Source organism: Panthera pardus, unplaced genomic scaffold (genome assembly GCF_024362965.1).
Source record: "Panthera pardus isolate Hobbes unplaced genomic scaffold, ASM2436296v1 HiC_scaffold_2, whole genome shotgun sequence".
NCBI lineage: Eukaryota > Metazoa > Chordata > Mammalia > Carnivora > Felidae > Panthera > Panthera pardus.
In genome coordinates this window covers 96,528,064-96,553,709 of record NW_026526765.1, presented here as the reverse complement: position 1 = coordinate 96,553,709, position 25,646 = coordinate 96,528,064, and the positions used below count along the sequence as shown (strand labels likewise).

The window sequence follows — 25,646 nt, the reverse complement described above, 5'->3', positions numbered from 1 at the left end:
AACCCATGAACCGTGAGAGCCGAAGTCGACACTTAACTGACAGCCACCCAGGCACCCCTCATTTATTGTACTCTTGATCTCAGGTTCTTTTTTATGTCTGGTTAAGGGTCTCCCTGATATCTCCACTCTTCTCCAGTCCAGTAAGTATCTTTATGATCATTACTTTAAATTCTCTATCAGACATAGTACTTACATCCATTTTGCTTTGATCTCTTGCTGTGGTTTGGTCCTGTTCTTTCATTTGGGAGATATTTTTCTGCCTTCTTATTTTGTTTGACTTTCTGTAGTTGTTCCTGTGTGTTGGGAAGTCAGCTACTTCTCTTGCTCTTAGCGATAACAACCTTATGAAAAAGAGGTCCTGTAGTGCCCTGTAGTACAGTGTCCCCTGTTTTCCAGGGCCTGGTGCTTCAGGGCTTGTTTGCTCTGTGTTTTGTTTGTGCTCTGCTGTTGAATTTTGGTTTCTTTTTCCTTCAGTCCAGTTGTTTGTTGATGCTGTCTTTACTTCTTATGAGTAGCAAGGTGTGCAGTGGTCTTGTTGTGAAATTACACTGCCTGCTGGAAATGAGGTCCTGCGCAACAGGTGGATTAGAACATGTGTTATTGGCAGAGTTTGCACCATGCCTGTGGGAGAGGGGTCTTGTAGCACCAGCACTCAGGAGCATGACTAGGAAACGCTGATCTGCTGAAGCATACGTGGCGGGGCTTGGCATAAGCAAGTTAGGTAGCATGAATCTACACAGTGCTGGTTTCCACAGATGGCCGTTGTTTATGCTGGGGGACAGGGGAGGAAAATGGCACCTGCTAGCTCCTTTGTTCCTGGAGGGGTCTCCCCGTGATCCTTGTCTCTCCAGGCCATGTTCTGAGATGAGCAAATCACTATATCTTGTCTGCCCCTGGCATTTTTCAAATTGCTGGTTCTGCACTGCATCTGCATGGCTGTTTTTCGTGCCGTCTTTCTTAGGGCAGGGACTCTGTCTCCTAATGCCTAGAGCCCAGCATGCCGAGTTTTTAAATTCTAGGTTTTAAGTCCTGTTGGTTTTAAGAACTAATGAAATTTCAAAGGCAAATATGGAGATTTGTCCTCCCTGTTGGCAGCCTCCCTAGTGTGAAAGTCTGTTTTCTGCTCTTCTCTGCGCCACTGGCTCCTTCTCCACTGTGGCTGGCTGCCATCCCTTTTGCTCCCAGGCTGTGTCTTCACGCTTTATACCTTCTTAGATGTGGCCTCTTCCCTGCCTTTAGTTGTGGAGTTTGTTCTGCCAGTCCTTGGGTTGTTTCCTGGGTTGTTTCTACTGATAGTGTGATCTGGTTGTATCTGTGGGAGGATCCAAACTTTGGGTCCCCTTACTCTGCCATCTTCCCAGCCAACCTCTCCTATTTACTTTTTAGGGCCCTGGCAAATAGCTTTCTTTGGTTGAAAGAGTTAACAATTACCCTTGGTGTAAATTGTTCAGTTTAGTGCTACCTGTATTTTACTAAAAAATACTTAAAAGTTTTTTTGTTTTGTTTTGTGTTTTTACATGTGGTATTCCGGAGGGGAGAGTGTGGTTTAGTGGTAAAGGTAGCAGTCAGGTTGAAGAATTGAGGAATGAGTGAATTTGAGAAAATGGGAGATGGAGAGCTTAAGTAGTACTTTACCATACACTAGAGGAGGAAGAGAGGAGTTCTTGGCATTTCGAGTTTTGTTGGTGTTAGGCCTTTTGAAAGATGTTAAAGTTGAATACCTGTCTTACATAATTTGTCCTTTTCTTAACGTTCCTAGCCTCCACCAGGCACTGTGAAAATGCCTAATGTACCTAGTACACAACCAGCAATAATGAAACCAACAGAGGAACATCCAGCCTATACACAGATTGCAAAGGTTAGTTCATGTTACAGTGTAAATTTGTATTGGAAATTAAAGTGTCAGTAACATCTTCAGAGCAAAAGAATTCTTTATATGTTGCCTTATTTAATTTTAACTTTCTTTTCAATATGGGTGAGCTAGTAACATTTGCTTTATTCTGTTATTACCAGTTACTGAATTCATAGATCTTCTTGGTGTACAGTTTGTTTAGGGAAAGTTTTATTGCCTTTGGTTTCGTTTTTTAATGCCTAGTACTATTATAGTACCGATGATACTATAATTGGAAGTCTAATGTTGTATAGTATAGTATAATGATACTATAATTGGAGGTATAATGTTGGAAGAGAGTTACCATGGCTAAGCAAAGGACAGTGATTAGAAGCAGCAGGTGGCAAAAATATGAGAATAAAGGAGACGAATAGGATACCTCATTTTACATAAAAGCAGATGGAGTTACAAACCAGACTTTCTTAATCATATCCTTCTTTCATCTCATTGTCTTTTAAAATAGAAGATGTTATACATATTCTTGCATTGGAAACCGTATGTACCATTTAAGCAGTTCTTAAGAGGCAATTCAGTTGTCATTTTTTCCATTTTTTTTCCAGTTCCCTTTGTTCTTTATTTTCATTTAGGCACAGAGGTCACCTTAATTTTATTTTCCCAATTACCTTAGGACTCTGACTAATCTTATTGAGAGAATTTTGTCCTGTCCTAATGTGTCCCACATTCTCACTGATGGTTTTCATAACCAAAAGACCCAAAATGAGCCAAGTATCTCCATAATATTTTCTGAAACTATAACCTTGAGCGAATTACTGTATTTTGGAAGAGCATTTGAATTAAGTTTCTAGCATTGTACAGTTGTACTCTTGATCTTGGGATTGTGATTTTAAGCCCAATGTTGGGTGTAGATATTACTAAAAAAAATAATAAATAAACTTAAAATTTTCTAAGATTGTAGAGGGAGAGATAGTAGATAGCATAGCAGTGTTACAACTCTGAAAACCTATTCATGTGTTGATTTTTATTATTACTATTTTTTAAGGAACATGCCTTGGCCCAAGCTGAACTTCTTAAGCGCCAAGAAGAACTAGAAAGAAAAGCAGCAGAATTAGATCGTCGAGAACGAGAAATGCAAAATCTCAGTCAACATGGTAGTATCCAAAGAAGTTTGAAATGAAAATAACTTAAACACTTTAAATAATGCTTGTGCTAGCTCTAAGTCCTTTGGTTTGTGGATAAAGCCATGCCCTATTTTCCTGTTGTAGCAAGATCAGAAAGCAGATTTCCTACTTGTTGCTTTGTAGCTTTCTGATATTGGCTGATTTACATAGTCTTTTGGTTAAAACACTGTTAGCCTTATAACACAGAAGGTGAATGTGAATATGATAATTTTGGGTTTTAGCCAGGAGCCTGATTCTGTACTTGGGCCCTTGTTGAGTCTGTTGAAGTTTTGTAAGTACCTGGAAGTGTGCCCTAAATTTGACTCTTAACTTCTTGTTTAGTCAGTCCAGTTTCGAATTATCTGCCCCAGTCCTCACAAGTATAACTTATCTGTTAAATCGTGTTAAAAAAATGTTTGGTGTGGAGCTCAGTTGGTTAAGTGTTGGTCTTTGGCTCAGGTCATGATCTTGTGATTTGTGGGTTTGAGCCCCATGTTGGGCTTTGTGCTGACAGCTCAGAGCCTGGAGCCTGCTTCGGATTCTCTGTCTCCTTCTCTGTCTGCCCCTCCCTGCTCACGCTCTGTCTCTCAAAAATAAATAGATGTTAAAAAAATTTTTTTTTAAATGTCTGCCGTGACTCTGGGAAGCATTGGGGTTCTCGATGATGCCAAGGAAGTAAGTGATGAATTGATCATTTGCTGTGAAATCTAGACTGTGAGTATCAAAAGCCACTTCAAGGGAATATCTTAGGGAAAGATAGCAGTGTCTGACTAAGAAGGGTTGAAGAGCTAGACAGATCATTGGTATTATGTCTAGGATAGTGATAGAATAACAGGGCTAGGTCAACAACAATATACTGAACTATCTCTTCCTTATCTTAGAATGTGTAACCCTAAGTCAGGAAAGACAAATAGTGTAAGCTTTCACTCATATGTGGAATTTAAGAAACAAAATCAATAATCATAGGGGTAAAAAAAGAGAGGAAAACCAAGGAACAGGCTCAACTGTGGAGAACAAACTGATGATTACCAGAGGGGAGGTAGAGGAGGGGATGGGTTGGGTATGTGGTGGGGATTAAGGAGTGCACTTGTGATCAGCACTGGGTGTTGTTTGGAAGTGTTAAACCACCTAATTGTACACCCCAAACTAATACTACACTGTATGTTAACTCACAAATTTAAATAAAAACTAAAAATATAGTGGTCTTGGAATATCAAAAAAAAATTGTAGGTCTAGGACCTTGTGAGGACACATTCATCGCTGGCCATTTTGTTGATGGCAACATTAGAGACAATATCTATAAAATGAGAAACTAAAGGTTTATTTGAGATCAGTGTATCTGAAATACCTGTAATAAAATCTGTCCTTTGTCCTTGGTATTGACTAATACAAGTTATTTCTATGAGAGCTATTTTAGTAAAGATAGTCAAAAAGAGTGGGAAATTAAAAGTTAGACTTGGCAGTGTGCTATACATGTACTTACCATCTATTAACTCGTTTAATTATCATTGTTATTCCCTGAAGGGTGGTATAATTGATATTCTATTGTTATTTCTACTCTGAAATTTATGAAGAAACATAAGATTTTATAGATGTGGAAAGTCTTTAGAAGTTTAAGGTGCCCAAGACCCCCTAGCCAGTAAGTGACTAGGCACTTATGTTTTTGGATCCTAGTTCTTCTATTACTATTCACTGCTGCTCTCAAATAGTATGAGACTTGTATGAGAAATGTATACAAAATTGGAAAAAAATTAGCAACAGTGCAGACAAGTTGGGAAGAATAAGACATAGGTCATTCTTTTTTTCCACTGTAAAATTTTCTTAGTCTATATAAAGTGTATAAAATCTAATGTTCACAAATTATGGCATATAATATCTAAAATGAGAAGTGGCCTTTAGGTGCTATTTTTACCTTCCGTTGTTAATGTTTTGACTTCTTGCTTTAATTTTGTTTTTTTTTTATTCCTCCCACCACTTCCCAAGCCCTATTTTCAATTTCATTTCTTTATATAGACATATTTTCCCTCCTCATAGCTTGAATTTGTTTTTCCTCTAGGTTTTTGAAGGTGCTATATAATTCCTGAGCTTCCTTTTCTTGACTGTTTCATGTTTTCTCCTAGTTCCGTGGTTTTCTTACATGTATGTTTTGAATGTTACTTTTTCAGACTTTGAGATTTCTAGATTTGATTCTTTAGCAGTAGTGAATCTTGTGTTTCTTCATGAAGTTAATAGTAGAGAACTCAAAAAAAAAAATAGTAGAAAACTCAAAAGATTCAGAAGCTGGTCTTCCTTCTCCACATGGGCTAGGAATTATATTCAAAGACTTAAGGTGCTGAGGAGGAAATTGTAGATCTTTAAAAACTGCATGGACTTCACATGAGAGCCAGACTCTTAGGATTTTGAAATAAGTCTGTTTTTAGGGTAGAGTCACAGTGTATGTCTTGGTGCTCTTTTTGTTTCTTGTGTCAACTGTACATAAATGGTTCCTGCAAAACGCTATATGACACTGGAAAAATATTTTACCATCTAATGTTTTCTAAAGTGGTACTTTGTGAACTTTTTTTTTTTTTAAGAAGATTTTATTTTTAAGTGATCTCTACACCTAATGCTGGACTTGAACCCACAACCCTAGATCAAGAGTCATGTGCTCTACTGACTGAGCCAGCCAGGTGCCCCTACTCTGGGGAAATTTTTAAAAATGCAAAGCTTGGCTTTCAAAGTTGTATGAATAGAGGATTGTAGAGATGTAGTATTAGATTTGTAAAACATTTATTAAAAGAACAGATAATTTTTTTTATTATGAAACGAAAGAGTCACACATATTTGTCCTAATGTAAATTTTATTTTTAATTTGCAGGCAGAAAAAATAATTGGCCACCTCTTCCTGGAAATTTTCCTGTGGGACCTTGTTTTTATCAGGATTTTTCTGTAGACATTCCTGTAGAATTCCAGAAGACAGTAAAGATTATGTACTACTTATGGATGTGTGAGTATACAATAATTATATACTTGTTCAACAGAGTTCATGTTTTATTGTCAAAAACCACCTTTTTTGGAATTTGTATATTAAGGATATTATTACAAACAGGTCTTTTTCTATAGCTCTTAATTTTCAGAGTGGAACACACTTAGATACCTCAAAATTGCACTTTATGTGACATTCCAAGCTAAGGAGAACCGGCATTCTTTTGAGGAAAGGACTTCTCTGTCACATATATAGTATTTCTTGAGGTAACAGGAATAGGTGCAAAATACTATATAGATAATATTTTTTTTTTAGAAAATTATGTATACTATTTTTATACAAATGAAGGCCATTTAAAAATTCTGTTGAAGCGTTAGGACTATTTTTAAAAGGGCCTTAAAGTATTAGAATATTAGAATTTTTCTTAGGGCTTTGAGCACAGTTTACTTTTCATTTTTAGGTGGTTATAAGCACTTTTATTATTGGAAGTACCTAGTTAATGTAGGATGTTTTACTGAATAGAACATTAGGACATAGGTTTTAGGCTGTGATGCTTGCATTGCTTTGAGTATAACTACAACTTATGGAATACTCAAAATGTCAAGCTGTTAACAATTTGTTCTGTGTACACAGAATTCCCACTTAATCTGTTTCACTTTTATTCCAAACGTTAGTCTAAGCCCCATTTAATATTATTATGTTAGTAGGACAGGTATAGCTGTCATGAACTTTCAGCTGCCTAACTGTTGGGTTAATGGATAATTTGTAGTGTACATTCTTGATGGAGGAAATTTATGTGTTAGTATGTTATTAGGGAGCTTTTTTCCCCCTCCCCTAAATAAACGAGACCATTTTCCTCAAAATCTTTAGGAGCATTCTTCACATAGGTGAAGTTGCTTTAGACTGTGAGTAGCGGTTTCTTACGGATACTACCTTCTTAACTCTTAGTTTCTCTTTGAGATTTCGTTGTTGTTGTAGTATCTTTTGATAAATCCCCAGTGTCCATAGTGTTATATACATTTTTTGATACTAAAGGTTTTGGTTTTGTATGTGTATGTGTAAACAGATCATGTATTTTATTTATTCAATATATAATATATGCATTTATTTAATAATTAGTTTTTAATGGGCAGACATTGGCCTAGCATTTTTAGGTATAGGTTCTTTGACTTAGTGGAAAAACATAGTTTGGATGGGAGAGGTGGGGGTTGGAAAAACATTCTGCAAGGAATTTGGTAAATAGAGATTGAATGGGAAAGGTGATTAATTTTAACTGAGTGGCTAACTAAAGTGCTAGATGTTTAGAGTTAGGCGTGTTTTGTTTTATAAATTTATCACTTTCTGAGGTTTTTAGAAGTAATACAGTATCTCTTAATCCTGTTGAGTTGACAGATCTCTTAACTTTATTTAAGGAGGACTCATTATATGAAGAAGCATCTGGAAACATCTAGTACCAGCTCAGTAATCTTTTTAGATTTCATAGAATGGCGATACTTTTTTAATAAGCTATTTTCAAGTAGTGTCAACCTGTTAATGATTTCAGAGTTGACTAGTACTTTCACACTGTAGTAGTAATTATAGTGAAAGAGAACATTTATTGAGGATTTATTTGTGCCAGGAACACTGCAAATCCCTTTGTATACATGATGTTATTAACTCCTAACTATACTGTGAAACAGGTACTGTATTATCTAGTTTTATGGATAAGGAAACCAAAGCTTGGAGAATTTGAGTAACTTGTTCAAGATTACACAGAAATTAGGGTGGCAGTTGGATAGCTTGATTCTAGAGTCTAGAATATAGAATTCAATGTTATGCCACCTACAAAGTATCAAAATGAAGACGTAATTCACATTTTAAACCCAAATAAGATGAAGATATACTTTGAAAGGTTCTTTTCTTGAAACAAATAATTTTACTCTATAAAGGTATTGAAGCAATTAGAATGATCACATGAAATGAATCTTAACCTTTTTGAGTATATTCTTGAATTAAAAGGAAAACAAGTCCTTCATTTTTTTTTTAAATTTATTTATTTTTGAGAGAGACAAAGATGGTGTGAGCGGGGGAGGACAGAGAGAGAGGGAGACAGAATCCCAAGCAGGCTCTATGCTTATCAGCACAGAGCCTGATGTGGGGCTTGAACTCATGAAACCAAGAGATCATGAGCTGAGCCAAGACCAAGAATCAGACGCTGAACCAGCTGAGCCACCCAGGTGCCTCATCAAGCCTTTTAAAGTTCAGTTAGTGAAGATAATTATCCTCTTTAAAAGCTGTTTATGTTAGGTGTCTATGTTGTAATGCAGAGCTTATCAAGAAGTGTATTGTTGGGGCACCTGGGTGGCTCAGTTGGTTTAGTGTCTGACTTCAGCTCAGGTCGTGAACTCCCAATTCATGAGTTTGAGCCCCATGTCAGGGTCTGTGCTAACCCTCCAGGTTAGGGCCTGGAGCCTGCTTCACATTCTCTTGTCTCCCTCTCTCTCTGCCCCTCCCCTGTCATGCTCGCTCGCTCTCTCTCTCTCTCTCTCTCTCTCTCTCAAAAATAAACATTAAAAAAATTAAAAAATATATATATTGTAGTGATAGTTGTAAATTTAGGTCCACCAGTAGCAGATTTGAGTGCTGAATAAAGCATATGGAAATAACGTATGAAGTAGAGTCATTCAGCTTGGAAATCATGTAAAGAAAATGCCCGAAAAGTTTCTTTAAATGTTACATGTACACCTGGAATTCACCAAGTGGATTGGAATGGGATTGAAATTAGGAATATAGAATCATGTATTTCACATTGCCTTGCCTTTCTATATATTTTCGTGATCACTGTATAAGTAGACTGATTGTTTAGTAAGTAGGCCTGAACATTTTACTTTATTTTGGGATACAAATAAGTGATTTATTTATCATGGTTTTTGGTTACTATGAAACATTCAGAAAAAAATTTTAATAGATTGCCAAAAATTAAATTATATTTGATCTATATTTGGAAGAATTTTTATGAACTTTAAATACACATATCCATATTGTTTCTTTCTTTAAGTGAATTAGGAGATAAAACTTTAAAAATTATTTCTCTTAAGACTGAAATTTAAATTAAAGTGTTGTGAATATTTCAAACTTTTCTTAGGCAGTTGGATGCTCTTTAGTGTTAAAAAATAATAATTTTCCATTTCATGGTATTTTAAAATCTGCTTTTAAGCCATTGACAGAACAGCTTTTATTTTGAACCAAAAGGTCTTGAGTAAATTTATAAGTAAGCTAGCTTTTCTGAGTTAGAAATCCTAATGGCAATAAAGTTAATTTTGAATAGTTTTCTCTGTGTAATAGAGCAGAGTGGAGGCTTTTTTTTCTTTATTTATTTTGAGAGAGAGAGTGTGAGCGAGGGAGAGAAAGAAAGAGGGAGAGAGAGCATCCCAACTAGGCTTCACATTCAGCGCAGAGCCCAACGTGGAGCTTGATCCCATGAACCGTGAGATCATGACCTGAGCCGATATCAAGAGTGGAACACTTAAATGACCGAGCCAACCAGGTGTCCCTGGAATTTAATTTTTATTTATTTACTTATTTATTTAATGTTTAAAAAACATTTTTTAAAGGTTTAATTTTGAGAGAGAGTAAACCAATGAGCAGTGCTCATGTGTGTGTGGAGGAGGGCCAGAGAGAGAGGATAAGAGAATCCCAAGGAGGCTCTGTTCTTTTAGTGCAGAGCTCAAAGCAGGGCTGGATCTCTTGAACCCGTGAGATCATGACCTGAGCAGAAATCAAGAGTTGGACGCTTAACTGACTAAGCCATCCAAGCGCCCCTATAATGGAATTAGAAATGTGGAAGAGCTCCTATTTATCTTCAGATGAGAAATGGAAACAGAGGTTGATTAGCTCATTAGTTTATCTCTATAACCCAGGTGTCTTTACTTTTCTGCTAGCCCTCTTACTGTAGAGTTTGTGTATTTATCTAGTTAAGGCAAATTCAGAGGCATACCAGGATGTGTGTTTTTATCTTGTTTTATTAATATAAGTTTAAAAAAAAACATTTAAAAGATTTTAAAGTTTTTATTGTAAGTTGAGATTTTCATATTTAGATTTACTAGCTTATTTATTTATTTTTTAGTGTTTGTTTATTTTGAGAGAGTCAGAACTCGAGTGGAGGAGGGGCAGAGAGAGAAGGAGAGAGGGAGAATCCCAAGAAGGTTCCACAGGGTTCAGTGTGCAGAGAGAGTGAGGCACAGGGCTCCAGCTCACAAACTGTGAGATCATGACCTGAGCCACGATCAAGAGTCAGATGCTTAACTGAGCTATTCAGCCACCCCTCATTTATTTTTAATTCAAGTAGCAGTGTGTTGGCATATTTTTGTTGTATTGGTAGTTTACACTGAACATTATTTTAACTTTTGAAAAAAAATTATTTCCTTTAATGCAGCCTGTGAATAAATTTTTTAAATCCTTTTAAAAAGTTACTAATTATAATGGGTAAATGTAGTTCTTTAGGATCAAAGCATAGTTACATGATACACTCTTTAGTTTAGGTCTGTCAGGAAATGTAATTTTTAACAACATATATGAAGAGTTTTCCATTAACTGTGTTGAGTAAAAGAAAGGTCTGCCACAGCAGCTGAAATGCATTATGGTATACCTTTAAAAATTTTTTTAAATCCTCTACCAAAACATCATTTTTACCCCAGCACTTGGAAAAATGGATAATTCTATGAAGATGAATAATCCTTAGAAATCGACTATATAGTCCCTGATATTACTACTGTATTAGTGTTTTCAATTCAGTGATTCTAATGAATTTTATTGCTTGAAAATTTTATAACGAGATTGCACAGGGCACTTGTCAAGTTTTCATTCTTTTGTCTATTCTGGGAGGAGTCTGCAGCCCCACTGTGTAAAAATGTAATTCTTAGTGTAGTAGGATCTTTTTCCTCCCAAGACCTGGTTCTTTTCCTGACAAGGCCTTGAATCAGCAGACACAGCACATGGTTCCTTCTCAAGAAAGAATCCCATAAGGCACTGCTTCTCTTGTAATGGCCCATTAGGAGAGGGACAAAAGAATTTTTAGGACTTTTTATCCTGTGTATACTGTTTGCAAATCAAAAGTGTAAGAAACAGCAATGTTTTGAAAAATACTAAATGGAAACATGGGGTAGAATACAATTTGCTCTTGGAAGAATTTTTTCATTTACAATTTTTGTTGAATTAATTAATAAATGGAATGTAAACATTTTTCTATTTTGTTTTTTGATTCCACAGTCCACGCTGTAACACTGTTTCTAAATATCTTCGGATGCTTGGCTTGGTTTTGTGTTGATCCTACAAGAGGGGTTGATTTTGGATTGAGTATCCTGTGGTTCTTGCTTTTTACTCCTTGTTCATTTGTCTGTTGGTACAGACCACTTTACGGAGCTTTCAGGTAAAATGTGTGTATTTTAAAATATACTCTTTAAAACTTGTGAAGTAAATAGTTTGTAATTAACCTTACATATTTTGAGAAGGCAAATTGACACGTTTTCATTAAAATTTTTATTGTATAACATACATTCAGATAAGTCCATATATAACATGCCTCTGTAGTCATTAGGTTTTGTAAATCACAAAATACCATTCATTTCTCCCACTTGAGAAAAAAATCAATCATAAAAATAAATGCAGGATAAATAAGAGTAGTCTTATATCTCAACATTTGTAGAGTATTCTATTCCATTTGATACATGTGACTTTAAGGAAGATTTTGCTCTTGTGGTTAAAACCACAAGGGGTGATTTACAGTCTGATTCTTAAATGAACCTGTGTAAGGTCAGTGTACATGGGATATTTAAAGTAAGTCACTTTCACCAAGTAAGTGAAATTTTACCTAACAAGGTAATTATTTTTTCTGTGTAAATTCATTTCAGCTTTTCAAAAGGCAGCCACATTTGAAAACAATTAAGATTATAAGATTAAGTATAATATTTTGCATGATATATTTTAATTAATGGTTAGGATTAACGTTTCCAAAATGCTTGTTCTATGAGGTGTTCATAGGTGTTGCTGAAAAAGGGACTCATTAGCTTAAGTTTGGAAAAACTGGAAAATAAAATTTATTCATTTTGGATTTCTTAGATTCTTTTAAGAGCCTAGTGTGGTTTGTGATTTGACTATGAAACCATTATTATTATTATTTTTTGTGGAACACCTTGTTGAACTATTGCTTTAAGAAATAAGTGCTAATTTAGATAAACGTTCTGTATGAGTCCATATACTCAGTCATTTATCAACTTATTTTTGAGTAAACTTGTTTGTAAGTAATGAACCTTTTTCAGCACTCAAGAATGAGGGTTGGCATTATTAGGAAATATGTATGTATTGTGCAGTTATTAGGAAATATGTATGGTATTGTGCAGATGTTATACTGGAGAAATTGGGGGGCCACATTCAGTTGTTTTTTGTTTTTTGTTTTCCATTTTAACATAGACTTTCTTTGATTAACCGGAGTGTGTATTCCTTCTGCATGGAATTAGAAACACAGATATGTAAACAGATGGGGGTGAAAAAACAACCCAGAAGGAAAAGGGAGAAGATGAGCGAATTTGGAGAGAAAGGGGATTATTTAACAGAAAACTAAAATGGTTAAAAATGGTATGAAAGGAAGAAAATAGATGGAAGGAGAAAAAGGAGGAAAGAATCTTTGGATAAGTTGGAATATGGGAGCTTGGTTAAATGGGGAGAGGTGACCCCTCTGGATGTCGGTTGGGGAGGGAAAAAAAAAAGAAACTGTTTACTCTTTCCATGATATAGGAAGAGAGTTACTGTTGCTCTCTTCCTTGTTACCTAAGCCTGGCTCACAAGGTTTTTTAATTTTTTGACATCTGGCTTTGGCTTCTGCCAGCCTACTTCCATCACATTACTAAGGTATTTGTAATGATGCTGGTGGGTAGGAATGGAATTGTCTTTGAGACTTTAAAAGTGATGTGAGACTAATGACTTTGGATTTTAAACCTTCTATGATTAATGTAGCCAAAGCAAACTACTAGAAGTTAGCTTTCTGCCTTTTATTACTTGAAGTCATTTGGTTCCTTTTCTTTGCTTTCTTTGCTAGTTGAAGTAAAAATGGTTTGTGGAACATTTTTACTTCTGTCATTACTAATCTGTAGGTTAAGTTCTTAGCTGCATCTCAGTCCTTTAGAGTTTATTCCACATATGTTAATTATCTAGGTTTTATGTTCAGAGCAGAACTGAGAGGAATAATACTTAATAGGGAAAGTTGAAATTAAAGTATTTTGAATCATTAGGATACCTTCTCAGTATGTAACTTTGGCATTTCTTTCATCCAGATTGCCAAGTGTTTCTGAGCCAAAGTCTTTCCTGCAGTTTCTGACAGATCTTTCCTTTAAATGTGAAAATCTCAAACCCAGATACATTAGATATGATTACTGATATTAAATATATGGCTTTAAATAGACTTTACTTTTCACATAAATTCTTTGAGATCAGTTTTGACAGGGATTATTGCCTTTGAGAAAGGGCAGAGTCAATATGCAAGTGTTTCATATTTTGTTTCAAGACTGATTAAGAAATGAAAACAAGCATCTGAGCATATTATGTAGGTCTATAGAAAATGGGTAACTAATACTTTTTAGGCCAAGCTCACATGTTTTTCAAAAGAAGATGTTATTGAAAGCTTTTAGTTTTCATTAATCAGACTCTAAAGTGAAGCTAATGCGCTTTTTAAAAGTTTTCAAGTTTTACTCTTCACTGGCTAATGATATTTTTGTCTCTTCTGCCATAAAATTATTTAAATATCTACTGAATTTTATTCCTTTAGGTTTCTCTAGAAGTGAAGAAAAGAATAGCAGTATGAAAAATATGTCAGGGACTGATTTTAGAATAAACCAGTCATTACAGACATACAAGTTAGGGGGCATTAGGTTTGAGAATGTGACCAGATTTATTTTTAAGTTGTGCAGTGAATTGATTTTTTTCATGTAGACGATGGTAACTCTAAGTATTGAGAGTAACTGTTAGCTTTGTGGTGGAGTGCTAAAAATAACTAGAGGACATATCAGGAAGTCTTTATATCTAGAATGCAAGAGAAATGTTGTCCCTTACTCAGTTGGAGTTGGATTTTTAATTGCCATTTGTGGTTTATCTCTTTTGCTTCCCTGTTGACTCACAGAGTAAAAGTAAATAATTCAGTATCTCAAGAAATTTCTTTATAAAGGTTAACAATTAAGTTTGTTATCAAGAATTTGTTGTAATTTGTTTAATAATACAATGGCTGAGTATAGTAACTCTGAGAAGAAAAATATAATTGTTTTAACTGAATTATAAAATGCCTTTAGGTTGAATTAAAGTATTTGATAATACTCTTAAAGCCCAATGGAAAATTTAAATCTACATTTAAGTGATTATATCCAGTAATCACATATAGTAAATTATACTGATAATTACATATAATTTTAAAATGTGATAAAGGTAGACTCTACTTAGCAAGAGTCATCATTTAATTGGTTATTATGCTTGAGAAGTTGGTTTTCCAGTGTCATCTGAGCTTCTGTTTCAGTATTTCATTTTCAGGCTCATTATTGAATTCACTGGATTCTTTCAGAGAGCTATTTATATTAAAATACATAACATTTTCCAACTGCTTTACAGTCATGAAATATCCTAAAGTTAAATAAATCATCCCTTGAACATTGGCCATATACTAAGCTGAAGATAATAAAGAAGACATGCTACTTGCCCCTAGAAATGTATAATATAAATGATTTAAAAGTAGGCTTTTCTGAAACTTTGGCTAGCAAAATTTATATATAAAAATTGGATGATATTCAATACCTCCCCCCCCCCCCCAAATACTTGAATTCTAAAGGAATTTAATACTGGTGGCATACCTTATGATAGATCTCAGTATATAAGATCAAGTAATTTCAAGTTAGTCTTCTTGGATTACCTTTTCAAGGATTTAAGTTTTTAATAAATATTTTTGTCTGAAACTGGGGGAAAAAAACCAACAACCCTGCTTTTATTGGCACCATTGGATTAGAATGTTCATGAAAAAGATGGTTTTCAAACTGTATAAAATATTATTCTGTATGACTTATCTTAGTTTTCCACCAAGAAGCTAGTTTTACTGATAATGCTTATAGGACTTAGTCCTTCCATAAGGTTATCCTTCTGCCTGAATCTGAAGGACAGTACAGAGAAGTCTCAAGTATATTTGCTTTTAAAAGTTAAGTTTATTAGCTATCAGAATTAAATCTAGAATTATCATTTACATATTTTAAAAAGATTGTAACTTTGTTTTTAATTTTAGGCTTCCACAAATGACTAAGCATTATGTAAATACTTTAAAATATTAGATCATTATTAATGAGGCAGTGTTTTGTTGAAAAAATTACTGGAAACAGACTGAGAAGGGTGAGGATCCTGGCGTCTCCAGTTAAAAGTTGTGAGCTCCGAGGAAAATGCAGTAAAATCTTAGTACCTCAGTTTATGGAATGTAAACACGGGATGATATTTGCAGAGTTGATAAGATGATTAGAAGTAATACTTGCAAAATATTAGATTTATAGGTTGTCAACAAATGGTGGCTGGAATTAATGTTTTACTTCTGTGTTTTGACTTTATGATTTACTTTTGATCTGTAAAACTGTTATTTGTTATAAATCATCTTTCACTGCTTTTAGTTCATTGTCCTCTGGTGCCCTAGTCTGAGCTAAAGGAAATAATAATTGACACTAAGATGTGTGTAGAAAGTATGACAATCTAGTCTTTTAATTAGGAGTTTTTTGTTTTATGACTGATTTATATCTGCCATCTATTTTTATGTATTACTTACTATATAAAACATATTTGTTACATACCTTTTTCTTTATTTGCCTTTTAGATTAATAAATTCTTTTTTTGGGGGGGGGAGAAAGAGCACATGGGTGTGAGCAAGGGAGGGTCTTAGGGAGAGGGATAGAGAGAATCTTAAGCAGGCTCAGTGACCATCATGAAGCCCCACAAGGGGCTCAATCTCACAAACATGAGATCATGATCTGAGCTGAAATCAAGAATTGGATGCTTAACCAACTGAGCCACTCAGGCACCCCAATAAGTTCTATTTTTTTTAATTTATATTTTTTCTCTGTGGTTCATTTGTTTATATATAAGTCTACTGGCAATGAATTCCCTCAGATCTTTTTTTTTTGTGTGTAATTCAAAACATGTTCATTTCCACTTTATTGAGGTATAATTGACAAAGTTATAATACATTTAAAATGTACAGTGTGATGTTGTGATAGTCATATATGTTGTGAGACAATTCCCACAATTGGATGAACATGTCCATCACCTCACATATTTACCTTTTTTTTTTTTTTTCCCAAACGTTTATTTTTGAGAGAGAGGGAGAGAGAGCATGAGTGGGGAATGAGTAGAGAGCGAGGGAGACACAGAATCCGAAGCTGGCTCCATGCTCTGAGCTGTCAGCACAGAGCCTGACACGGGGCTCAAACTCACAAATCGTGACATCATGACCTGACCTGAAGTCGGACACTTAACTGACTGAGCCACCCAGGCGCCCCTGCCTGCCCCTTTCTTTTTGATGAGAACTCCTAAGATCTACTCTCCCAGCAAATTTCAATTATACAGTATAGTATTATCAACTACAGTCATTATATTCTACATTAGATCCTCAGATCTTACTGATTTTATAGCTGAAAGTTTGTACCTTTTAATCAACATCTGCCCATTTCCCTCATCCCCTGGCAACCACCATTGTACTGTGTTTCTATGAGTTCAACTTTTTTTTTTCTGATTCCACGTGTGATATCATTCATTATTTATCATTCTCTGTCTGGCTTATTTCACTTAGCATAATGTTCTCCATAATGCATACAGTCATAAATGACAGGATTTCCTTCTAAGGCTGAGTACTGTTCCATTGTATATAAACCATTCTTCCATCGATGGACATTTAGGTGGTTTCCATTCCTTGGCTGTTGTGAATAGTGCTGCGATGAACATAAGATTACATGTGTTTCTTTGAGATAATGACTGTGTTATCTTTTGATAACTGCCTTGAAATGGATTTGCTAGATTGTACAGTAGTTCTATTTTTAATTTGTTGAGGAATCTCCATGTTGTTTTCCATGGTGGTTGCATCAGTATACATTCCCACCAGCAGTGCACAGCTGTATATCCTTGTCAACACTTATTTCTTATCTTTTTGATAATAGCCTTTTTAACAGGTTAGAGGTGGTAAATGATTTTGGCTTTGATTTGCATTTCTCTGATGATTAGTGATGTTGAGCACCTTCTCATCTACCTGTTAACTATCTGTGTGTCTTCTGTGGAAAAATGTCTATTCAGATCTTATGCTCATTTTTCTTAATTGGATTTTTCTTTTGCTATTGAATTGTATCAGTTCTTTTTATATTTTGGATATTAATATTTTACGATATAAATTATTTCCAAATATTTTCTCCCATCCATTAGGTTTCCTTCACTATGCAGAAGCTTTGTATTTGATGTAGTTCCACTTGTTGAATTTTTCTTTTGTTATTTTTGCTTTTAGTGTAAAATCCAAAAAAGCATCACCAGGAATGGTGTCAAGGGGCTTACCACCTATGTTTTCTTCTATGAGTTTTATGGTTTCAAGTGATTCATTTAAGTCTTAAATCAGTTTTCAGTTCATTTTTGTGTATGGTGTAAAATAGTGGTCTCATTTTATTCTTTTGCATGTGGCTGTCCAGTTTTTCCGACACCATTTATTGAACCCTGTTATACGCCATTGTTTGTATTTGGCTCCTTTGTGTGGTACGTTAACTTACGTTAATACATATATGTATTTGGGTTTGTTTCTGGGCTATTTTGTTCCATTAATCTCTGTGTTTGTAGGTCACTGCTGTACTCTGGATTAGTATAGCTTTGTAATTAGGAATTGTGATGCAGCTTGGTCCTTCTTTCTCAAGATTGCTGTGGTGATTCATAGTCTTTTACGGTTCAGTACAAATTTTAGGATTGTTCTATTTTTGTGAAAAATGCCACAATATTGATGGGGATTTTGTGGAATCTGTTGATTGCTTTGAAGAGTGTGGACATTTTGACGTTACTAATTTTTCCAGTGTACAAGCATGGTGTATCTTTCCATTTATTTGTGGTGGTGTCAGTTTCTTTAATCAATCTCTTAAAGTTTTCAGTGTGAGGGTCTTTCACTTTCTAGGTTAAATTTATTCCTAGGTATCTTACCTTTTTGATGCAATTTTAAATAAGATTTTCTTAATTTCTCTGATTTTTCTTAATTTCTCTTTCTGATAGTTTGTTATTAGTGTATGGAAACACAGATTTTTATATACTGATTTTATATCCTATAACTTGACTGAATTTATTTGAACAGTTTTTCAGTTGAGTCTGTAGGGTGTTCTATATATCAAATGATGTAATCTGCAAATGGTGATAGATTTATTTCTTCCATTTTGGGTGCCTCTGATTTCTTTCTCTTGCTTAACTTCTTTGACTAGAACTTCTAATACTGTGTTGAAGAAAAGTAGCAAGGGTAGGCATCCCTGTCTTGTTAATTTTAGAGGAAAGGCTTTCAGCTTTTCCCTACTGAATATGATGTTAGCTGTGGGCTTGTTATATGTGACCTTTATTATATTGAGGCATGTTCACTTTACATCCACTTTGTTGAGAATTTTTAATCATACATGTATGTTGAATTTTGTGAAATACTTTTTCTGTACCAGTTAAGATGATCATACGATTTTAATCTTTCATTTTGTTAACATGGTATATCACTTTGTTTTTGTTGTTGTTTTTAATATTTATTTTTTTTCAATTTTTATTTTATTTTCCTTTTTTTTTTCAGGAATAGAATTTAGTGATTCATTACTTACATATAACACCCAGTGCTCATCCCAACAAGTGCCCTCCTTAGTGCTCATCACCCATTTAGTTCATCCCCCCACCCAACACCTGTCTAGCAACCTTCAGTTTGTTCTAAGAGTCTTTTATGGTTTGTCTCTCTCTCTGTTTTTATATTATTTTTGCTTCCCTTCCCTATGTTTATCTGTTTTTTTCTTAAATTCCATGTATGAATGAAATCATACGATATTTGTCTTTATCTGACTTATTTCGCTTAGCGTAATACACTCTAGTTCCTTCCACATTGTTGCAAATATATATATATACACACACACACATACACACCACATCTTAATGCATTCGTCAGTCGATGGACATTTGGGTTCTTGCCATACTTTGGCTACTGTTGATAGTCCTGCTCTAAACATCGGGGTGCATGTGCCCCTTTGAATCAGTATTTTCATATCTTTTAGATAAGTACCTAGTAGTGTAGTCATTGGGTCAGAGAGTAGTTCTATTTTTCACTTTTTGAGGAACCTCCATACTGTTTTCCACAGTGGCTGCACCAGTTTGCATTCCCACCGGCAGTGCAAAAGGGTTGCTCTTTCTCTGCATCTTCACCAATATCTTTTGTTTCCTGAGTTGTTCATTCTAGCCATTCTGACAGGTGTGAGGTAGTATCTTACTGTGGTTTTGACTTGTATTTCCCTGATGATGAGTAATGATGAGCATCTTTTCATGTGTCAATTAGCCATCTGGATGTCTTCTTTGGAAAAGTGTCTATTCCTGTTTTTTGCCCATTTCTTTACTGGATTATTTGTTTTTTGGGTGTTGAGTTTGATAAGTTCTTTATAGATTTTGGATACTAACCTTTTATCTGACATGTCATTTGCAAATATATTCTCCCATTCCGTCGGTTTCTTTTCAGTTTTGATTGTGTCCTTCACTGTACAGAAGCTTTTTATCTTGGTGAGGTCTCAATAGTTCATTTTTGCTTTTATTTCTCTTGCCTCTGGGGACATGTCAAGTAAGAAGTTGCTGTGGCTGAGGCCAAAAAGGTTGTTGACTTGTTTCTCGTCTAGGATATTTATGGCTTCCTGTCTTACATTTAGTCCTTTCATCCATTTTGAGTTTATTTTTCTGTGTGGTATAAGAAAGTGGTCCAGGTTCATTCTTCTGCATGTTGTTGTTCAGTTTTCCCCATACCATTTGCTGAAGAGACTGTCATTTTTCCATTGGATATTCTTTCTTGCTTTGTCAAAAATTAGTTGGCCATACGTTTGTGGGTCCATTTCTGGGTTCTCTCTTCTGTTCCATTGATCTGTGTGTCTGTGTTTGTGCCAGTACCATGCTGTCTTGATGAGTACAGCTTTGTAATACAGCTTGAAGTCTGGAATTGTGATGTGTCCAGTTTTGATTTTCTTTCTCAACATTACTTTGGCAATTCATGGTCTTTTATGGTTCCATACAAATTTTAGAATTGTTTATTTTAGCTCTGTGAAGAATGCTGGTGTTATATTGATCAGGATTGCATTGAATAGGTAGGTTGCTTTGTGTAGTATCAACATTTTAGCAATATTTGTTCTTCCGATCCATGAGCATTTCTTTTTGTCTTCTTCAATTTCTTTCATAAGCTTTCTATCATTTTCAGTGTATACATCTTTTACGTCTTTGTTAGGTTTATTCCTAGGTATTTTAAAAGGTTTTCAGGGGGCGCCTGGGTGGCGCAGTCAGTTGAGCGTCCGACTTCAGCCAGGTCACGATCTCGCGGTCCGTGAGTTCGAGCCCCGCGTCGGGCTCTGGGCTGATGGCTCGGAGCCTGGAGCCTGTTTCCGATTCTGTGTCTCCCTCTCTCTCTGCCCCTCCCCCGTTCATGCTCTGTCTCTCTCTGTCCCCAAAATAAATAAAAAACGTTGAAAAAAAAAATAAAAAAAAAAAAAAAATAAAAGGTTTTCAGTGCAATTATAAATGGGATCAATTCCTTGATTTCTCTTTCTGTTTGATTATTGGTGTATAGAAATGCACCTCATTTCTATACATTGATTTTATATCCTGTGACTTTGCTGAATTCATGTATCAGTTCTAACAGTTTTTTGGTGGAGTCTTTTTTATCAGGTCGTCTGTGAGGAGTGAAAGTTTGACTTCCTCCATCCTGATTTGGATGCCCTTTATTTCTTTTTGTTGTCTGATTTCTGTGGCTAAGACTTCCGGTACTATGTTGAATAACAGTGGTAAGAGTGGACATCCCTGTCAGGTTTCTGACCTTAGGGGGAAAGCTGTCCATTTTTCCCCATTGAGGATGATATTAGCTGTGGGTCTTTTATATATGGCCTTTATGATCTTGAGGTATATTTCTTATATCCCTACTTTCTTGAGGGTTTTTGTGAAGAAAGGTTGCTGTATTTGGTCATTTGCTTTTCTGCATCTATAGAAAGGATCATGTGGTTCTTATCCTTTCTTTTATTAATGTTATGTATCACATTGATTTGCAGATATTGAACCAACCCTTCATCCCAGGACTAAATCCCACTTGATGGTGGTGAATAATTCTTTTAATGTATTGTTGGATCTGGTTTGCTAGTATCTTGTTGAAAATTTTTGCATCCATGTTCATCAGGGAAATTGGTCTGTAGTTCTCCTTTTTGTTGGAGTCTTTGGTTTTGGAATCAAGGTAATGCTGACCTCATAGGATGAGTTTGGAAGTTTTCCTTCCATTTTTGTTTTCTTGGAACAGCTTCTAAAGAAGAAGCTGGATTCTTGTTTGTTGGGAGATATTTGATTACTGATTCAATTTCTTTACCGGTTATGGGTCTGTTCAGATTTTCTATTTCTTCCTGTTTTAATTTTTGGTAGTTTGTATGTTTCTAGGAATTTGTCCATTTTTTCCCAGATGCCCAATTTGTTGGCATATAATTGTTCACAATATTCTTTTAGTATTGTTTGTATTTCTGTAGTGTTGGTTGTGATCCCTCCTCTTTCATTTGTTATTTTATGTATTTGGGTCCTGTCCTTTTTCTTTTTGATCAGTCTGGCTAGGGCTTTATCAATTTTGTTAATTCTTTCAAAGAACAAGGCTTCTGGTTTCGTTGATCTGTTTTGTTTTTTTAATTTCAGTATCATTATTTTCTAATCTTTATTATTTCCCTTCCGTTGGTGGTTTTGGGCTTTATTTGTTGTTCTCTTTCCAGCTTCTTTAGGTGTAAGGTCAGGTTGTGCATATGAGGCCTTTCTTCATTCTTTAGAAAGGCCTGAATTGCTATATACTTCCCTCTTATGACTGCCTTTGATGCATCCCAGAGGTTTTGGACTGTTGTGTTTTCATTTTTATTGGCTTCCATGTACTTTTGAATTTCCTCTTTAATTTCTTGGTTAACCCATTTGTTCTTTAGTCGGATGTTGTTGTTGTTTTTTAGTTTTTTTTTTTTGTTACTGTTTTTATTTATCTTTGAGACAGAAAGCACGAGCTGGGGAGGGGCACAGAGAGAGGGAGATAGATCCAATGTGGGCTCTGTGCTGACAGCAGAGAGCCTGATGCAGGGCTCAAACTCAAAAACCATGAGATCATGACCAGAGCTGAAATTGGACGCTTAGCCAACCGACTGACCCAGGCACCCCAGTAGGATGATCTTTAATCTCCAAGTATTCATGGTCTTTCCAATTTTTTTCTTATGGTTGATTTCAAGTTTTATAGCATTATGGTCTGAAAATATGCATGGTATGATCTTGATCTTTTTGTACTTGTTGAGGGCTGATTTGTGATGCAGTATGTTATCTATTCTGGAGAATGTCCCATGTGCACTAGAGAAGAATGTGTATTCTGCTTTAGGATGAAATGTTTTGAATATATCTGTTAAGTCCATCTGGTCCAGTGTATCATTCAAAGCCATTGTTTCCTTGTTGATTTTCTGTTTAGATGATCTATCCATTGTTGTAAGTGGGGTGTTGAAGTCCCCTACTATTATGATATTATTATCGATGAGCTTCTTTATATTTGTGATTAATTGTTTTATACATTTGGGTGCTTTCTAGTTGGGGGCATATATATTTACAGTTGTTAGATCTTCTTGATAGATAGACCCCTTAATTGTGATATAATGCCTTTTATCTGCTGTTACACTTTTTATTTCAAAATCTAGTTTGTCTGATATAAATATGGCTACTCCAGCTTTCTTTTGATGTCCATTAGCATGATAGATGGTTCTCCATCCCATTAGTTTCAATCTGCAGGTGTCTTTAGGTCTAAAATGAGACCCTTGTAGGCAGCATATAGTTGAGTCTTGGTTTGTTTGTTTGTTTGTTTGTTTTAAATGGTACCATTCTGGTACCATCTCTCTCTTTTGGGGCATTTAGTTAATTTACATTTAGAGTGATAATTGAAAGATATTCAGTGGCATTGTGTTGCCTGTAGAGTTGGTGTTTCTGGTGATGCTCTCTGTTCCTTTCTAGTCTTTGTTGCTTTTGGTCTGTTTTGTTTTGTTTTGTCTTTTCTCCACTCAAAGAGTCCCCCCTTAAAATTTTTTGCAGGGCTGGTTTAGTGGTCACAAACTCCTTTAGTTTTTGTTTGTCTGGGAAGCTATTTATTTATTTATTTATCTCCTTCTATTTTGAATGACAGCCTTGCTGGATAAAGAATTCTTGGCTGCATATTTTTGTGATTCAGCATGTTGAATATATCCTGCCACTCCTTTCTGGCCTGCCAAGTTTCTGTGGATAGATCTCCTGCAAACCTGATCTGACTTACCTTGTAGTTAAGGTCTTTTTTTCTCTTGCTTTCATAATTCTTCCTTTCCATGTTTTTTTGTGAATTTGACTAGGTGATGGTCAGTTTTTGTTGAATCTAATGGGAGTTCTCTAAGTTTCTCAGATTTTGATGTCTGCCTCCTTCCCCACGTTAGGAAGGTTTGCAGCTATAATTTGCTCACATAAACCTTCTGCCCTTTTTCTCTTTCTTCATCTTCTGGGACTCCTGTGATTCAGATTCCTTTTTAATAAGTCACTGAGTTCTCCAAGTCTTGTGTCATGATCTTTTGCCTTTGTTTCCCTCTTTTTTTCTGTTTCATTGTTCTCCATAATTTTATCTTCTGTTATGTTGATTTGCTCCTCTGCATTGTCCATCCTTGCTGTTATGGCATACATTCAAGATTGTATCTCAGCGATACCATTTTTAACTTGAGCCTGACTAGATTTTACTTCTTTTATTTCCACAGAAAGGTATTCTCTAGTGTCTTACATGCTTTTTCAACCCCACCTAGTATTCTTATAATTGTGGTTTTAAATTCTAGTTCAAATATCTTATATCTGTGTTGATTACATCCTTGGCTGTCATTTCTTATTGCTCTTTCTTTTGGGATGAATTCGTCAATCTGGAGGAAGAAAAATTAATAAAATAAAAAGATAAAAATTAAAAAATTTTAAAAAAATTAAAAAATTAAAGGAACCTAGATCTTAGGTTTGTTTTGGTCTGATTGTTGAAAGAAGCTTGATAGAATGAGAAAAAAGGGAAAGGAAAGAAAAAGTTTAAAGATTAAAAAAATTTTAATAAAATAGATGAAATTTTTTTTCAGAATTAAAAAAAAATTAAAAAAGAATTTGCTTTTTCTGTATCCAAGAAAGAGAAAGAAAAGAAAGAAAAAAGAAAACAATTTAAGCAAAAACAGAAGCAAAGAAAATGAATAAGTGAACCAGCAAACAGAATGAAACCTGAATCAAGTTAGATCCAGTTTCCCCTAGAACTTAGAACTTAGAAGCACTCTGTAGCCCATACACTAAGCAGGATTTGTGCTGGTCTTCTGGGGGATATTCTTGGAGGGTGCATTTGGGCAGGACTTGGTGTAATAGCTCCCTTCTCCATGAGGTGGTGCTGCTTATCTTACCTGGGTGGATCGGTCTGCATGTACACATGCATGTGTACAGTAGAGGTGGAAATGGCTTCCCCCAGCTCCCTAGTCTCACTGACCCCTGATCAGGCACCCTTTTTTTGTTTTAGGTCTCTGTCCTCTCCCTGCCTCTCTCTACCTTGTCCTTGTCCAAGCTGTGCGCCTGCCAGGTGGCACCTCCCTCCAGAGTTTTATCTCACATAGGTTGTGTTTCAAAACTCCACACTTCAGAGACTCTTGTGGCTTGGACCCACACCAACTCTCTGGGGGAGAGAGAGAGTTGGGTGGGTGCCAGCTTGCCCCAGGAACCATTCCTGTGATTTTACATTGGGCGAGGAGAGTTGCAGAGGATCAGAGATTATGGTGCAACACCACACAGTGGGCACTGGTTTTTGCCACACTCTGAGGTTTTTAAAAAAAATTTTTTTTTTTACATTTATTTATTTTTGAGAAACAGAGTGAGACAAAGCGTGAGCAGGGGAGGGGCAGAGGGAGGAGACACAGAATCTGAAGCAGGCTCCAGGCTCTGAGCAAGCAGTCAGCACAGAGCCCGACATGGGGCTCGAACCCACGAACTGTGAGATCATGACCTGAGCCGAAGTCAGACACTCAACTGACTGAGCCACCCAGGCACCCCCACACTCTGAGGTTTTTTTGCCCCAATACCAGCAAATGTGACACTCTCTGGGGTCTGATGGGACATTTGTCTGCAGGGAGGGTGTATGGCCACTACCAGATGCACTCCAAGCAGGGGAAACACCTCTTCCTGTGTGGCACACAGACCTCTCAGACCACTACCTGCTCCTGGGGATTTGCCCTACTTCTTCACCAGAGCACCGCCAGGCACTGAGCTCTGAACCTTCAGATGCTGTGCTCCACTGTTTATAGGATCCTGATGGCACTGAAACCCTCTCCTTTGTCCCTGTCAATGTTTTTGACCAAGAACCACATTTTCTTTGATCAGTCCCTTA

At 35.7% G+C, this 25,646-nt stretch overlaps 1 protein-coding gene across 2 annotated transcripts in view; it reads left to right on the top strand.

Moving 5' to 3' along the window:
* Positions 1-25,646, top strand: part of SCAMP1 (secretory carrier membrane protein 1) — a 129,133-nt gene that overhangs the window by 50,941 nt on the left and 52,546 nt on the right. For both annotated transcript variants that reach the window (XM_019462931.2, XM_019462930.2), the window contains 4 exons: positions 1,760-1,858; positions 2,892-3,000; positions 5,867-5,995; positions 11,222-11,381. In XM_019462931.2, coding sequence (XP_019318476.1) covers positions 1,760-1,858; positions 2,892-3,000; positions 5,867-5,995; positions 11,222-11,381 — 497 coding nt within the window. The remainder of the gene's footprint in view (positions 1-1,759; positions 1,859-2,891; positions 3,001-5,866; positions 5,996-11,221; positions 11,382-25,646) is intronic.